The sequence below is a fragment of the Gymnoscopelus braueri genome (assembly GCF_963280865.1).
Source record: "Gymnoscopelus braueri genome assembly, chromosome: 20".
In the NCBI taxonomy this organism is placed as follows: domain Eukaryota; kingdom Metazoa; phylum Chordata; class Actinopteri; order Myctophiformes; family Myctophidae; genus Gymnoscopelus; species Gymnoscopelus braueri.
The window spans coordinates 7875917-7893820 of NC_137622.1; the positions used below are offsets into that span (position 1 = coordinate 7875917).

A 17904-nucleotide genomic window follows, 5' to 3' on the forward strand; every position below is an offset into this window, starting at 1 on the left:
CGTCTGCCTGTTTGCTCGTTTTACAGATGATGAATGAATTTCATTAGGCAAGTTCAGAGTGCTGAGGAATAAGCGAAGGATTGGGCAGAGTAATGGTTTCCCATGAGGTTGTGCAAACAAAAAAAAACGACACTCTAAATAAAGCAGCCTCTCTGACAGAGGGACAGCTAGGGAATAAGACTCATGCTCCCCTTCTTTGCTCTACAATCAGACCTTCATTCTCTCGCCTCCTTTCTTGTCATCACCACAGCTTTGCTCTGAGCTCACTTCGTTTCACCTGCTTCTGAATGGAGTTGATACCTTTCTGCTATTGTCTATTGGTTAATTGATGCAGATTTTGTCTGGAGTCTGAAAAGACTCATCTTTACATCTGTGAATGTCTTTGAATGAGTGATTAAAAGTTACGCCATTGGTCTGCCGGTTGGCCAAATAACAGACAGGCCTGGAGCTGGTCAAGGCATCGTCAGGAAAGGTGTAAGTGGTTAACCACTTAAATCCTATACTTTGTTTCCCCTCTACAACAAATCTCTTTGCTGAAATTAGCTATCTACAAGCTCACAACGCATCCAACACAATGTGTTGTGAGCTTGTTGATCTGCTATTTTTGCCCAATGTTTGCCTGTTTTCCTTTCACAAATTTTTTTTAATAGTCTAAAGCATTGAGGTTCAAACATAAAAGGACACCAACAAAGCAACAAGTATTTACGCATAAAATAAACATACACATTATATACTGTATACACACATACCTATACATATTCGCCTATTACAACATGCCCAGAATAGGGATGCTAGGGTTCAGAGGATTAAGCCTTATCAATTTCCAATCATTTGTATATTATACCCTAGTATGTGCAACTTGCGACAGGCGTTTACTATGTTTAGCAGCAGCTAAAATGTTGACCTGGAACTCATTCTTCTATTTATTGAATAAACACTAATCAGATGTTACAGTTTAGAGTGCAAAACAAATATACAGCACTGTCTTGAAATCACAGACATGCAGAGCTGCTGAAAAAGTATGCTAGATTTAAGATAACAATGTTTGCGAACCAGAACAACGCACTTCCACATTTATTTAGTGATTTATAAATAGAGTAAATAGTGAGTTATTTAGTAAGTGAGTATATTGAATCTTTACAGTTCACATAATCCAGTTCATATTTAGTATGATTTTTTAAGCGCTTGAAGATCCAATCATCACTAAAGCGGTATGTACTTATGCAAGAGACACAACAAACTTAGGAAATGGACAAAGTTGTCATATTGACATTTAAGGTATTATGATGTCAACTCATGCATCATTGACTAACATGCAAGAACATATTCACCTTAAAAGTAGCCTTTGAACGGAACAGTGAACGTTTTGTTTTTGTTTTTTTTTCCGCTAACGTTAACTAAAGCTGAAAAGGCAGTAAATGATTCGTTCATTATTTGGAACAGCTAAAAAGGGAAGGAGAGAAAAACAGCTCTACATGTGCCAAAGGGCATGAGAGAGAGTGCACAGTTAAATCACCCAAAATAACAATCACTCTGACAAAACACTTCATGCAGACTGACTCTTAGAAAAACAACACACAAATGAAAAGAGCAGGAATAGTCAACAGACAATTACAATAGTTACAGCAATTACTTCAGATTTATATTTCTATTTAATCAAACATCGCAAGATGTGACTGGAAAATTAAAAAAAAGTACAATTTTGAGTTACTTTTACTTAACTTGAGTGTTTCCAATTTTCAGTACTTTTACTTCTACTCCACTACATCTCAGAGGCATATATTATACTTTTACTCCACTACAATTATTTGAAAACTTTAGTTACTAGTTACTTTGTAGATTTGGATTATTATTACAAAACATACATTACCCACTTCAGTCCTATATACATTTCAGCCATTTGAAAATAGCCGATCTACAAGCTCACAATGTGTTGCGATACGACGCATTGTGAGCTTGTAGATCTGCTATTTTCAAAAGGTTTTTATACATTTTATACATTTGAAAACTTCTGAAATGGGACATTCTGTGTAATGAATACTTTTACTTTGGTACTTTAAGTATATTTTGATACCAATACTTTTGGACTTTTACTTATAACAGAGTATTTTTACATTGCAGTAAAAAAAAGTTAGTACTTTTTACACCACTGATATTATGCAGGAATCCACATCAAAGTCACTCTATCCCTCTTACAAATTGACCGACATTTCACACGTTGGCCATACAAGCTCCAGCCATACTGGGTTTTGACCCAGTCTTGTTAAAGCTGTCCTGGTGGTCAAACAGATGGAGACACAGTGTGGACTAAAGTGCAATTTAGATGCAAATTTCCTCTGTGTACATTTTAGGTTCAAGGTGATAGCTGCTAATCACCGTGTGTGTTCAGTCAATACTCTGTGGTTATTGGCCGGGCCGGTCGACACACACAATAGCTTTTTCAAGATCCTTAAATGCCTTTAACAAGCAAGATTCAAACGCATTGATTGCCCTACGGTTGACACAGCCTCCACATTCAATGCCTGAATTGCTGTTTCGAGAGAGAGAGAGAGAGAGAGAGAGAGAGAGAGAGAGAGAGAGAGAGAGAGAGAGAGAGAGAGAGAGAGAGAGAGAGAGAGAGAGAGAGAGAGACAGAGAAAGGGAGACAGAGAAAGACGGGCAGAGAGAGGGAGCACAGAGAGAGGGAGAGAGAAACAGAGAGGAAAGAGATGAGAGAGGGAGAGCGACAGAGAGAGAAATTGAGTGGGAGAGAGGAGAGAGAGGGAGAGAGAGTGAGAGACAGAGCGAGAGAGAGGGACGGAGAGAGAGAGAGAGGGAGAGACAGAGCGAGAGAGAAACAGAGAGGAAAGAGATGAGAGAGGGAGAGCGACAGAGAGAGAGAGATAGAGTGGGAGAGAGGAGAGAGAGAGAGCGAGAGAGGGAGAGAGAGTGAGAGACAGCGAGAGGGAGGGAGAGAGAGACGGAGAGACAGAGCGAGAGAGAGGGAGGGAGAGAGAGACGGAGAGACAGAGCGAGAGAGAAACAGAGAGGAAAGAGATGAGAGAGGGAGAGCGACAGAGAGAGAGATAGAGTGGGAGAGAGGAGAGAGAGAGAGGGAGAGTGAGAGACAGCGAGAGGGAGGGAGAGAGAGAGACGGAGAGAGGGAGAGGGAGAGACAGAGCGAGAGAGAGACAGACAGAGAGAACGAGAGACAGAATGGGGAGAGAGAGAGAGAGAGAGAGAGAGAGAGAGAGAGATGTCCCTCTGCTCGCATCTTTAACAAGCTCTGAGTCTCCAAACCCACAAACCTGTCTCTCAGTTTCTCAGCACCAATTAGGAAGCTATCAGCATGCAACTTTAATAATGGAGACAGTGGGGAATAAACAGCTTGTGTTAAGATATAGAATATGTTAAAGTCTGTTCATTATGAGCATAAATTATCCATCACCTACTAAGGCATGTGGGGATCCATGGCTCTCTCTCCAGGGCAGAGGAACACACTGACACTTTCCACAAACCATAAGCATAAATGGAATAATTATAACACCATTTTCAACTAACATAAGATATAGTATTATTAAAATCACTAGCTGCAGGGTATTACAACTGACTTTAGTATTTTTAGTGTTTTGCAATCTGCTCTACTTTCAGTTGTTTTGATGAAGCAACAACATTCTGAAAGCTGCAACCACGAACTTGAAATAGATCTTCTGTTTGTCGGGAGGCTTCATAAACCAATGAGGCAACACACAAACACGGAGGCTCTACTTGTAAACTAACATATTTTTTTCAAAGGAGCATAATCAAACCAAAGCCAGATCAGTGTTTAATTGGACAGAAAGAAGCCGTCGCTCTGGGTCAAATTAATCTGCCCATTAGACGCGCCCGCCCGGCGCCCGAGTGTTGTTCAATGTTGTTCAATCTCCGATGGCGTTGGCAGCATAAACACATCCGCTAATGACTCCCATGGACAGCACGACGCCATGCCGACCTGACCCCACCACTAATTACTGAAAGGTCAGCATCTGGTGGTCTTTCGTTGGCATCCAAAAAACAATACGGAACATTACACACAAACCGTATACATACATGATCATCTCTCCTCTACAGAAGCTCCTGTATTGAAACAACAAGTTCAAGTTTGCAGTTTGATTCTGTGAAAAACTCATGGTGGCTACTCTGCTACTTCTGTGAGAATGTCGATTTTAGTCTATTTTTGGCCGATTCTTTTTTGTTTTGCCTATCTGTAGTTTACAACACCGATCACAGCTTTCTATGTCCATGAACAAGTGCACTGGTATCTAAACCCAGGTTCATAACTAGATTTGTTCATTTGTGGGAGAAAACTACCAGCCAGGGCAGTTCTGCTTGTTGTTGGTTTTAGTTATGTGTGTTACTGTTCTGAAAAAAATATATAAATAATAAAATTTTAAAAAGATAATCGTTTTTTGATCTGCCATCGGCCTTCCTTATTCTCTAAATATCGGCATCGGCCACTGAAGAACCATAATCGGTCGATCACTAGTTTTGATTATTAAGGCAAATAAATTAACATTAGTTTTTTCTGCACAGTGTATATGTAACCTTTATTTAACCAGGATAGTCACATTGAGGTACAGTATGAAACCTCTTTGCAAGTGAGACCTGGCCAAGACATTGCCATTATCCTGCTCTGTAAAGCACTTTGTAACTATGTCTGGAAATGTGCATGCGTCCCTGGTTATAAATCGGCGCCCCTGATTATCCTTGCGAAAGCAGCACAACAAAGATCAAAACGAAAAGTACTGTGCGCACACATTTGCAAACGAACAAACACACGCAGTGAATAAACTGTCATGTCCTAATGTGCGTGACCTGATGTAGTCCATGTTTTGTCATGTGAAGCCTTGACACAAGCTTACATGACCCTGGTCCCACCCCCACAGTCTCTGACACACACACACAGAGTGAGGTATTTACATGTTTTGCCATGAAACCTTGACAAGTTGCATACAGCATCCACAGGGACCCCGCACGCGCGCGCACACACACACAAACACCCAGTGAAGATGGAAGCTCGACTCCCACAGATCAGCATTTCTTTGCTGTACTCTTGGGTCCCAGCAGAACAATGCTGGAGGTAGAAAACAACAGGTTGAGCGTAGCTTTTGGCAACACGTGTACAACTATTAGAATTCAACTCCACCAACCTGCAGCCAACCAGTGGTGGAAGAAGCACTTAAAGGTAGGGTAAGTGATATTTTTTGGTTAAAACAAAAAGTATTTTGTTAAAAGGTTAAAATACTATATTCTGATAGTAATCATTGCTATAGAGTGTTTTTTCAGTAACAGATGTCTCCCTGTCTCTCCAGCTCTTTAATAAACAGAAAATACATTTTTCGGTAGGTGTCAAAATCTCAGCCAATCAGGAGAAAGTACCCATTTTTAAGCTTAATTTGTATAGTGTTCCAGTTAAAATTTTGTCTGCTCATTTCTTAGTGTCATCACTTCCAATTTCACTTGTTTAATCTATATCCTGATTGAGTTCTCTGTCCTGGTTGGATAAAATTGGAAATGAAACTACAAAAAAAAAAAAAAAACTACAAAATACATTTTCTGTTTTATAAAGAGCTGGAGAGACATGGAGACTCTTTATATGGACAGGACACTCTATAGTAACGAGCTCTATCAGAACATAGACCCATTTTGCAATTATTTGAATAATTGCAAATCACTTACCCTACCTTTAAACCCTCTAGTCTGAGTGAAACGGACCTGAGTTACAACTCTACTTGGACTGCTTGTTTCCGTCTACACCAAATCTCTTTGCCAAAAATAGCAGATCAGATCTACAAGCTGTGACATCAGTCAGCTTCTAGATCTGCTATTTTTGGCGAATGTTCCCCCCAGAAAAGGCATGCTATTTCTAATTCTATAGAGGCCGTCTTGTAATCAGAAGGTTCCCAGACCGCCCAGTCTATGTGTCAAAGTGTTCCTTAAGTAAGTAGCATTGTTTGGGAACCAACGGTTCCTGAGCCAAGTGGTCCATAGGTCAGGAGCCTATATCCTGTTCCTCTAACGTGAGGCAGCTTGATGTAGAAGTAAACCCCTGGACATGACACTAGTATGTCAGAGAGACTTATCCCAATCCAATCCGAGATGCTGAGTCAGTGCCAAGAAGAGAGGCATTGACTCGTCGGGGATTGAACCATGACCTCCCAATCTCACAACTGACTATATCTCCGTCCGGACTATATATTCAGGCTATTAGCGATGGTAGCGTTTATGTGAAAGAAATATGAGAGAAATAAAATATCAAGTACGTCAGACTGAAAAATCATAAAGGAGCATTGATTGATTGATTGAATCATTCATTATTTCATGAAGCAAACATACTGTAGGATGAGTTGACATTGTACTGATTACATGGTGAAAAAGTGTACACGGGAATACGACCGACCGTTATTGGAGTTGTTTTGGTAATAGTCATTTTTGTGCAAAACTTACATAAGTGGACATAAATGAGTGGAGAAAAAACAGCTTTCATGAAGCCCACAAGGTTGAAAATATGAAATATGATCTCCCAGGTTTATATGATGTTTTTCCCCCCACCGTCTGAAGGTTCTCTGTCCTTTCGGTTGTGAGTCATCATCGCATCCATAAAAAGATTTCAGAGACGAGCCACAGTCATAGTTACCCACACATAAGTAAACAAGAATTATTTGCCTCAATGTATCCTCTGCCATATTCCAGTTTCATCAACAACCAGCAATATAAATAGCACATGAAAAACACCAGAGACCACACACATATGACATTTTAACGAATGAATATTTAACAGCTTATTAAATATACTTTGTTGACCAGTCTCCCAGAGCTCTATACCAACTAGGAGGACCACTCCTGTTTCTGCTCTACACTAGATATCTTTGTCGAAAATAGCGACACGTTGTGAGCTTGTACATCAGGTATTTTTGCGGAATGTTCGCCCCCAGAATAGGGATGCTAGGGCTCAACTTCAATTTCACTGTCACATCACGGGTTTACATGTGTAAAAAGGTACAAGCCTCCATCATTTGTAGTTTTCAGGAAAGGAAAGAACAAGGAAAACAGGTCAGATATTCCAAATATTCCTGATATGAGTAGAGTAAAATATATAAAAAGGGTGCATATGGTTAACAAGGCAGGCCTGCATAAACAGTAATATTGTTTATCCATAATTCATCGTTATAAGTCCAAACCAGAACAAACCGGAACCACTTTTGTTTTTTGCATGAGGTTCATATACAGAGAAGCTGCTTAGGGCATCGGCATACGTTTCTATGACGACCGATTATTATAATAATTAAGACATAGTGTACGAACCCTGCAGAACACACATTCAACTATGTACAACATACGCACAGAGGTGTTCTATACTGTAAATGATGTGGAATACAGATTTCTCTTCAGGTAACTGAAAGAATGGAAGGTTTAATTGGTGGCTCAATGGCCAATTATCTCCCTATTAATGCTAGCTATTATTTGCCTTTTGCTGACTGCTAAATGTTTACTACCCCAGGTTGAAGACCTCAAGCTTGACTTTGGATCATTACAGTTTACAATTTAGTTATTTAGACAGATGCTCTCATCCAGAGAGACTAAACTAGTGCAACCGAACCCTAGTCAACAGTGTAAATGGTAGATAGATTAGACAGACAGACAGAGAGACAGATCACATAAATGGTTACATAAAGAGTGCAAAGGAAACAATAAAAAGATATGTCACCAAAGAATAATATCCAGGTGTAATGTAGATTTTACATGACACGGGTCAGGTCATATAAGGTGTGCCTGGTGCGTATCTCCCATGTATGTTTTTCTAAATCATTCTCTGTCTGATGGCGAGGGGGAATGGAATCACAGAACATTTAGCATTATTTCTGCTTTAAAATCCAGTGGGAGTGAATGAAGCTCATCAAAATCATTCATCTCTGCACCACTTCCTCTCACTGGCACTACATTAAAAACACAACATTCAGAGTCAAGTCGTAAGTGCAAATGTAACCCTGAGTGTACAAATGTAACCAAATGGACCCTTAAACAAATGGACCCTTAACCACTTAAACTCGCTACACATAGTAAACTGGACCCGAGTTCACTTGGACCCTTTTTATCCATCTACACCAAATCTCTTCGCCAAAAAAAGCAGATCCACAAGCTCACAATGCGATGTGATCGATGCAATGCTTGTAGATCAGCTATTTTTTGCTAATGTTCCCTTCAGATTTTGGATGCTGGGGTTCAAGTGGTTAAGAGTCCATTTGGTTACATTTGCACACTCTGAGTTACAAATGGATAAATTAAAGCGGGTGTAAGTGACATTTCTTTATTAAAACAAATGTATAAAAAAGCTCTATATTCTGATAGTAATCATTGTTATAGAGTAGAAAGGGGGTTCCACCGGGCATATCTGGTGCATCACAGGAGCAGGACAATGGCAACAGAGGTAAGAAGCATGGGCGCCATTTGGGGTTCCAGAGGATTGGCAACTGCCACCCCCTAGCTTTCATATTTAACCTCAACATTCAGGTCTTTTATCCATATTCCCTCCACCTCTGAATGTTTTTTGCAGATTAATCTGATTTTAGATAGACACTTATGGATACTTGTTTTCTTTCTGCAACCATGCAATCATTAATCACTTTAAAACTGGCCTCCCTATTTTGGGCGTGTCATTACAGGCGTGTTTGTTTTATAGTGTGTTCAATAAACAGAAAATACAGTTTCTGATCGGGACACCAATTTCACCCAATTAGGAGAGAGAATCCATTTATCAACTTCAATTTTATGGTGTTCCAATTCCAATATTGTCTGCTCAATATCATTATATTGTTTCATCATTACCAATTTACTTCTGTATCATGTACAGTATGAGTTCTCTCTATTGATTGGATAAAATTGGTATCCCGACCTGAAAATGTGTTTTGTTTAGGCTACTAAAGGGCTGAAGAGACCCCCTTTTACTGAACAAACACTCTTTAACAATGAATGCTATGATAATCTAGAGATTTAACTTCTTAACAAAAACACTTGGTTTAATCAATAAATATCACTTACATAACCTTTAACACCTAGGATTTTTATGTGTAGGATATACATTTTACTGTATGATAAAGCAACAGGCTCCATCATCATTACAAACTGCCGTATTCTGCAGAGCATAGAGGAAATGTGTTGTTGTTCATAATAGATGGTTTGACTGATCCAGGTTAATATATTATAAGTTTTACATTTCCATGTTTCAGATCATTTGACTGAGGCTGTTTTTGTCCAAACACGTTTCCCTTCAAGTCAACCAGATCCATGAATGTGAATTACAACAGCCTGAGAAATAACAACTTTAAATAATTAATGAATAAATAAAAAATAACTGCATATTTGAGAAGACTGTTTTCAGGGCAATCCAAAAAGTAGGCCTACTGTGTATTATTACCATTATCTCTCTCATCAACAGTCCTTTTTGCTATAAAAGCTGCACTGTTTTTATCAAGCTTTTTGGTTTGAGTTGGGTGTTTCCCTTTTCTGTTAATTTAACACTCAGAATGTATAAATGGAGCCAAACAGATCCAATCCAATTAACACTGATGATTTTACTGAGTACTTTGAGGTATCCCACACGTCGTCATCATCATCATCAAACCAACAAACAAAACCCACAAAACATCTAAACAACTGACATCTGGTTACAAAAGTAATGACAGAAGTTAACAAGCATGAAGCTAACAGAACCATTTCATGGTGGCTTTGTTCCTAATGGGCTAATAATGACAACATGAAGTCAACAATAAACAATTTAAGGCAAATTATGTTTTCCATATTCCAACATTATGTGACTTTCATGTGCATTGTTTAGCAGCCTGAGAGCTCACAAAGTAGACTTAAGGGGATATTTCTCTTTCAAATAAAATAAACATCGTTTTAAAAAATGGAAAAAGTAATGGAAAGATCACGCCCCCTCACGCATTAGAATGTCCTTCTAATAATGCGTGAGGGGGCCGTGATTTTTCCATTACTTTTTTCTCCTGTGTTTATTTTTATTTGAAAGTGAAATATCCCTATTAAAATAATAGTTGAACTCTAAAATCTTAGGTTTATCTTGAGCCAAATATCTGCTATAGGGTTCAAGTGGTGGACCTCAATGGAAACAAGTCCACTGGACTTTTTTTTGTGTTATCCTTTTAGACCAGGTGTATGACTGTACCCGTGCTGTTTGCATTTCTGTCTAATACAATATTCATTCAATCAATCAAAAGCTGCCCAATCTTTCTTTACCTGGAACGGGGGTCTCGGGCACCCATCTGGAGCCCGGGTGGACAGCCTGGAACGCAGCGCGCACCTCGTGGCAGTCTGGCACGGACCCCTGTCCGCCGGGCATCAGCCCGAACAGCTGGACCAACAAGACGCACAGCAGCAAGAGCGCATCGTGCACGGATAGACTAACCATGGCACATACGACCCCAAAACACCGAGTATAAACTACAAGAGACGAGATCAAAAAGTTAAAAAAGAGGGGTGTTCTTCCTGTGATTGCGGGTAGAAGGTGAGACAGATACTGCAGCTCCTCTGGTGAACATCATTGTTGTTTCTCTGCTTGGGGCTGATTGATGGACGGTGAGTGGAGAGAGAGAGAGAGAGAGAGAGAGAGAGAGAGAGAGAGAGAGCTGTTTGAACCTGTGTGGCTGGATGCCTGCAACTTAACAGCCTCTTCACCAGTATAGTATCCCTGGCTCTGGCTGGATTGCTCTCAGCTGGCCGCTCACAATGAATGAGACCCGAATCAACCCTGCGCTGCGCGCGTTCTCCAAAGCGCGCGCCACACAACGTGGAGTGGAGGGTAACCGGCAAGACTCGCCCCAAAACACGCTCGCCCCCATTTTTTTTCCGCGGACCGCTCGCCCCCATCGGTTCTTGTATTCTTGGATTTGTTTTACTGAGGATGATAAGGTTGGGAATACGTTTAGGGTTAGGCATAGTTTTACTGAGGTTACGTTTAGGAATAAGGTTAGGTTTAGGCATAGTTTTACTGAGGTTAAGTTTAGGATTGATTGATTGAATACTTTATTTAGAAATGTGCACATGAAAGTAGTTTAAATACAGGGTCAACTAAATAGGATTGAAAAGCCCATGAAAGCCTAATGGCTTGGTTTCAAATGGGGTCCCCATGTATTCAATTCATAGTGACATTAAATGAAAGGAATAACTAAGTTAGATTTAGGCATAGTTTAATGAGGTTACTTTTAAGAATAAGATTAGGTTTAGGAATAAGGTTAGGTTTAGGCATAGTTTTACGGAGGTTACGTTTAGGAATACCAGGTGGTGACCGTTCCGAGGTCGCCGGATTTGCCCCGAGGCGACTGTGTTTTGGGGCGAGCGTTTTGCTATTCGAGTGGAGCTATGCGCATTCACAGCCTGTAATAATTACCTCAACTGAATCATTGCCCTCTGTGATCGCACTGAAGCCAAGGGATGAATTACTGTCGTCTGTGCCCCCACCTGTTAGATAAATGGCACTGGCGTTTGCGTAGCCTACGATGCAATGAGGCCATCCTCTAGACTCAGTAGAGGTAGGAATAGTTGCTGTGTGTGAACAGCAGGTGCTTTTATTATTTAAACAGGGACAGGAGGAAGAAAGCCCAAACTGTAAAGGGCAAAATCTCATAAATACATTCTCTAGTTTCTATTAACTCGGAACTGTAGGCCTACAAACTTACTTTGATGCTTCACGGAGAACATAAAGGACATCTTCATCTCAGATAATTGAGGATCTTAGAACAGTATTCTCTGTTTCCACAACAATCATAATACTAGACATTTCATTTCTTGCGCTAGTCACCAATAAATGTGAACATGCTGCCATCTAGTGGTCACCATGTGTATTGTCACCCAAGAGTTACATTAAAATGAGCAGTTGACCCAAAAAAACACACATTTTCTATCAATTACATACCCCATGAAGCCTTGAATTCATGGAGATGTTTTTGTTTTTGTCGCATTCCTGAGCCAATAATTTGATGACAATAGGAGACTCTGCCGGTCATCAAAATATTGGCTTAAGAATGTGACAAAAACTAAATAATCTAAAAGAAAATGAATTCAAGGCTTCATGGGGTGTGTAATTGATAGAAAACAAGTCGTTTTTTGGGGTGAACTACTCTGTTAAGGACAAGAAAATAGGCTACTATTAGATTTTAAACTTTTATTACACTTTCACTGAAACAGTTACAGATCTGAGATTTACAATGTCATATGCAAAAGGTGGAGTTGACCACAACATCTGGCGGATTACAGATGGATACTGTGCAATTTTTCTTTCTAGTCTTTTGGCCAGTATTAAAATTGCGAAGTCATCCACCCGAAAACAGCAAGACAGAATGTCAACATGACTTCATGTTTAGTGGATCTGACAGCAGCAGTCTCATGTCAAACACTGCCCGGCCGCAGCAACTTCAGATAGCGTCATTCATTTAAAAACACTTTCAGTTTATTTCTTCTTTGGTTGAACTCTTGAGTCACAGAGAGCTTTGCATGGATTTGCACAGCACAAGAGTACAGAAGCTGGAAGCAAACCATCAAAACTCCCCGTAAACCCACCTGTACGCCCCCACTGGTAAACCCAACTGACCAATAACCTTATCTTATTTTAATGTATTTTCTTACGTTTAAAAAGCATTGCAATTGAGGGTAAAGCAATTGCAGTTGTAAAATTGAGGGTAAAACCTTAATATTCTTTTTGAGACATAAATAAAGGTTTCCAAACCCACTATGCAAAACAGGACCACAACTGAGGTAAAGGGTAGGCGACCGACAGTACTTGAAGTGCACAAACTGCAGTAGATCTACAAGTTACTATCTGCACTGTGAGCACTTTGTTACTGCCAGGTCTACGGTACAACATATGAACACAGGACAGGGCCTATGTTTACGCTAATCAATCAACATGGACCATTTACATCGATTGTTAGAGCATTATGGTAACATATCTTCCAGTTTGCACTGCACACACACTGCTGGCCGAGTGGCCGGTTATACACACACACACACACACAGAGGTATCAAGTTATATGAAAAACACAGGAACTGCTTCCTGTGTTTTTCATGACATCACACATAGATTTGTCTCGAGTCCAGTATAAATGACAGAAACACCAGAGCTTTTTTCTGTTTCCTCCCTTTATATCTCACCTGCATGTGAGACTATTTGCAAAATAGTTCAATATCCGTTACCGTTCTATTGCTGCACCTCATGTACACATCTGCAACTATGTTTTACTTCATATACCCCTGTTACTATATGCATATATTTGTCACTATACTCAATTCAGGAACAATTGATTTTTTTTTACCCGTTTCTATCCTTGTTTTCCTTGCTCTGCTCTCTATTCGTCTTCCCTTCCTGAAAACTACAAATGGCACAAAAAAATAATATTTTCACACACTTCTTTACACCAGTAAACCTATGTGACGTGACAATAAAGCAGATTCTGAAGTTCATTTTAGTCCTCCAGCCAAAAGGAGCAACCAGGGCAGTAGATATCAGAGTATTTGACTAACTACACTAGATGCACCTTAGCTGGAGAACCATGAGGCCAGAGGAGATGTGATGGAGCAGATGTCACCCTCCTCCACCCTGCCTGGACCTTCTGAAAGAAAACACAATCGATTGACATGAATATTTAACGCCATCCTTTAACCCAGATTGATTTGACATTGCTGGATGTCTGTTATGTTAAATCATGTTAGGAAAAGTCCCCAAAACCTATAATGGGAGTAATTTGCAAATTGTGTAAATATACTAGTATAAACATAAACAAATGATAACAAAGACTTTGTGGATGTAAACAGTACGGACTGTGCGTGCATGGCGTTAAGGACAAGGTCATAATATACTACAATTGCTTTTTAGAGTAGCCTAGTTGTAACTTATTACTTTTAGTTTAGACCTACCTAAGTGTTTTGTTTTGTTATGGTTGAAAACTTTACCCTGTAGCTCAATAATGACAGTAGTAGGCCTATTGCACTTAAAGCTGAAGACCAATATGTTCTTGTTCCAATCTCACAACTGCACATTTTTATTTTGCATAGTGCGATTTCAACTCAAGTTGGCCCTCATTTGTCTTTTTTGTTTTTCATAAATCTAAAATATCTAAACGGGTGAAAACAGGAGGTTGAGTATAACAACCTAAAGTGTTTACTGAACAGGAGACACGATGTAAAAGGATAATTTCTACAGGTTAATAACCAACGTAATGGACATCAATAAAGTTTGACCTAATGTTAAAGCCTGGAGTTTCTTTTCTGTTTGAAGACACACACACACAGTCTGGCTGGTGAAAGTGGCGCCAACGTGATGGACCCCATCAATAAAACTATGATCACATTTAATACCACATCCGTTTTTAATCACGTCATTCACAATTAAGACTACATATCCATCACCTTGGCAATTATGAAATTATAAAATGTAACCAGGATAAACCAAATTCACCTCGAGCTTTAAAACCCGTCGCAAAATTGAACACCAATTCGTTTTTAAAAAAAAAGGGGGATACGTTTTTTTATTTATCGATTCAGAAATACTAAATATTGTAGCCATCTTGGTACTTGGACTACTGATTACTTCATTTAGAAACTACGGGAAACACGTTAAACGTGTTTCCCGTGGTTTCTAAATGAAGTAATCATAGTAGTGGAACGAAATGTAGAACTAGAAAGAAACTCGCATTTTTTCAATGAAACATTTGGAGCGAATCGAGTGTCTACACTACACGAGTCTTGTGCGATTACAATGGTTGTGGAATATCACAGGTTAAATGATAGGGCTACGCATGGAGTTTTGGGTGGGCCATTTGAAATGAATCAACAACATGGGCTACATTGTAGCCCATGTTGTTGATTCATTTCAAATGGATACAACATCACTAGTATAATGTTACAATGTTAGTTACCTTAATGCTGCTGCTGTGTTGAATCCTCCTCAGTCTCTTGCCAACAAAAAGTTTGGTGATGCATGAAATGGTGTGAGCATCTTTTCTGCTCGTTTCTCTCTTTGTGGGGGTGGGGATCGGCATTAGTCCTGCAGTCTTGTAGCTCTTTTAATCTTCACACAAACATTCCTGAGTTTTTTTTTTGGACACAAGGTCGTGTTGATGATCTGCTGTTTTTGGGTCGCAGCAGCCCTGGACTGACTGGACTCTCCCCTCTCTCGAAAAACAAGAATTTCCAAAACAAAAATGTTTAAAAACGGCCGAGACATTTTTCTTGTCTCTTTCCATTGAATAGTGCGTGGCCACTGAGAGCCAGAAGGCTTGTGACCTGTAACCCTTGTAAACCCTATCTCCCATTCTACCCCCACTCCCACCCAACCACCCCCAAGACCCCAAAGACCACCACTCCGACACAAACCCAATCTGCATAGTCCCACGTGATTATGATCTTTATTGTATTGACTTATTTGTATTAGTTTTTTAAGTATTATGGTTTATTTGATCATTGAGACTAAACATTGTGCGTGGTGTCTCGTCTCAATCCAACGTTGCCTTATTTGCCTTCTTTCCCCGGTTGAACTTTAACCTACTTTCCCAGAATGCATTCTCGCTGATCGGCTACGAGGCTTGTGATTGGTGGGATCAAAAGTAAAGACACTGCAGCATATCATTGTCTCCGCCAGGCCGAAGGCGTGGCAGAGACTACGTTTTGCACCCTGTCCATCCGTCCGTGCGTGCGTGCGCGTGTCCATGTGTCTGTCTGCATTCTGCAAGCAGCTAATCTCCGGCATTGTTGGCTTGGTCGCAGCGAAACTGTGCACACACACACTCCCTGGATGCCAGAGCAGAGCCTCTGCCCCAAAATCTTCACATGGGCCTATTATAGCGCCACCAAGAGGCCTATTTTTGCTAAACTAATTTTTTAACAGTGCTCCTACAGATTTTGTCCAAACATCATGCAAATCGGCACACAGTATCTCTATAGTCATTAAACAAAACAGGTTTTTCAGATTTTTCATATTCCATCCTGATTGGCTAAGATTGGCTTCCAAAGTTTGCAGGAGTGCTCCATTTTGAACAAAATGCCTCAAATCATGAACGCAGTGTGCGATTTCCATGGAATTTTGCACGCACATTACCACTAGGCAGAGGAAGAAATGCCACTTGACATTTTTCAAATCAGCCTCATGGTGGCGCTATAACAGGCCGATTCACGTTTTTACCTATAACTGCACCGATCTGCGTAAAACTTTTTATGCACACTCCTAGAGGCCAAGGAAAAACATTTGCCCTGCATTTTTCACATCTGCCTTTAATAGCGCCACCAGGAGGCCAACTTATGTAAAACAATTTTTGATTGATATTACTCGTTCAGATTTTATCCACATTTCATGCACATCTGTACACATTATCTCTATAGTCATGTGATCAAGACGAATCTGTTTGATTTTTCATATTCCATTCTGATTGGTTAAGATTGACATCTAAAGTTTGCAGGACTGGCCCGTATTGAACAAAATGCCTCAAATCATGAACGCAGCGTCCGATTGTGGTGAAACTTTGCACGCACATTCGCACTACGTTGAGGAACAAATGTCACCCTTTTGACATTGCCCTATAATAGCGCAACCAGGAGGGCGATTTTTGCTAAAGACATTTTTTGATATTACTCCTACAGATTTTGTCCAAACGTCACGCAAATCGGTACACATCTCTATAGTCATGTGATCAAGATGGATCTGTCCGATTCTTCATATTCCATCAACATTGCTGGCCCACAATAACCTACCTGACCTGGCGGAGAACTGTTCTCCGAGGAGCACTTTTTCTAGTTTGACATAATTTCTTTTAGTAGCAAATGTTTGAAATTTAGTTAGATTGTATTAACACTACCTACCACAGTGGTTCTTCAGGAATTTCCAAGTGGTCCCAGCTAAATGAGGAACAGTCTAATTTCACTGACTAGAAGTTATCCCCCTGGGAATGAATGACTAATTCAGATCATAAGTTTCACACTCTGTCCACTGTTATCTCCCTATAACCTACTAAGAGACTAAACAGATTTTGTTGTTAGATTCGATTTACTGTAGTACATAATTCTACAACTGTCTATATACTATACACAGTTGTAGAATACACAAATCTTCTCTTATGGGGTTTCATCACTGACACAAAATCCTTTCAAAATAAAAATACCGTGCATATCAATATGGGGGTCCTCGACATAAGAATGTTTGAGAACCACTGCTGTACATCTTGAATAAAAAAATATTTAAGATGATTATCGGAACCCATTAAGATCGGGAACGCATCTGTCACTTTAGATTTGAACCACTTTAACCATTAGCTTATACTTTGGCTATTAAAAAATAGCAGATCTACAAGCTTATATAGTGCTTGTATATCTGCAATTCTTTGGAAAATCATGACAATTTGTGTTAATCTTTGAACATATAGTTTTTTCAAGCAAACATTTGTAACTCAAATCTTTGCTTCTGGGGGTTCTACAAATGTCTTCTAAATCCATAAGTAAAAAAAAAAAAGTATGTTCCTATAATCAGGGGTTATCAAACTGTATTTGGCCGCAGACCCCGATCTCAAAATATTTTGTTCCAGAGACCCCTTAGAAAGAAAGATTTGTATTAAAATGTTTGCTTTAAAAAAATATATATATTCAAAGATTTGCACACATTTTCACAATTTTTCAAAAATAGCAGATCTACAAGCTCATAGTGTGGCACGTAATGAGCTTGTACATATATTTTTTAAGGAATCTTAAAATGACTCAGATGCTTTCCCGGTCTTAATGGATTAACCAGAGAAAGAAAAAAGGTGGACTGCCAGCCTGGTTGACATTACTTGATGGGATGGAATACATCTCTGACCTCTAGAACCAGAAGCATAGCAGTGTGGAAGCAGT

The 17904-nt window shown here is 39.7% G+C and overlaps 1 protein-coding gene across 1 annotated transcript in view; it reads right to left on the reverse strand.

The window, feature by feature from the left end:
- The window catches only part of gpc3 (glypican 3), a gene marked incomplete at both ends in the record, with an annotated part of 152823 nt that extends 142379 nt beyond the window's left edge, over positions 1-10444 (reverse strand). The window contains one exon of the mRNA XM_080416658.1: positions 10273-10444. Coding sequence (XP_080272784.1) covers positions 10273-10444 — 172 coding nt within the window. The remainder of the gene's footprint in view (positions 1-10272) is intronic.
- Between the last annotated feature and the right edge of the window lie 7460 nt (positions 10445-17904).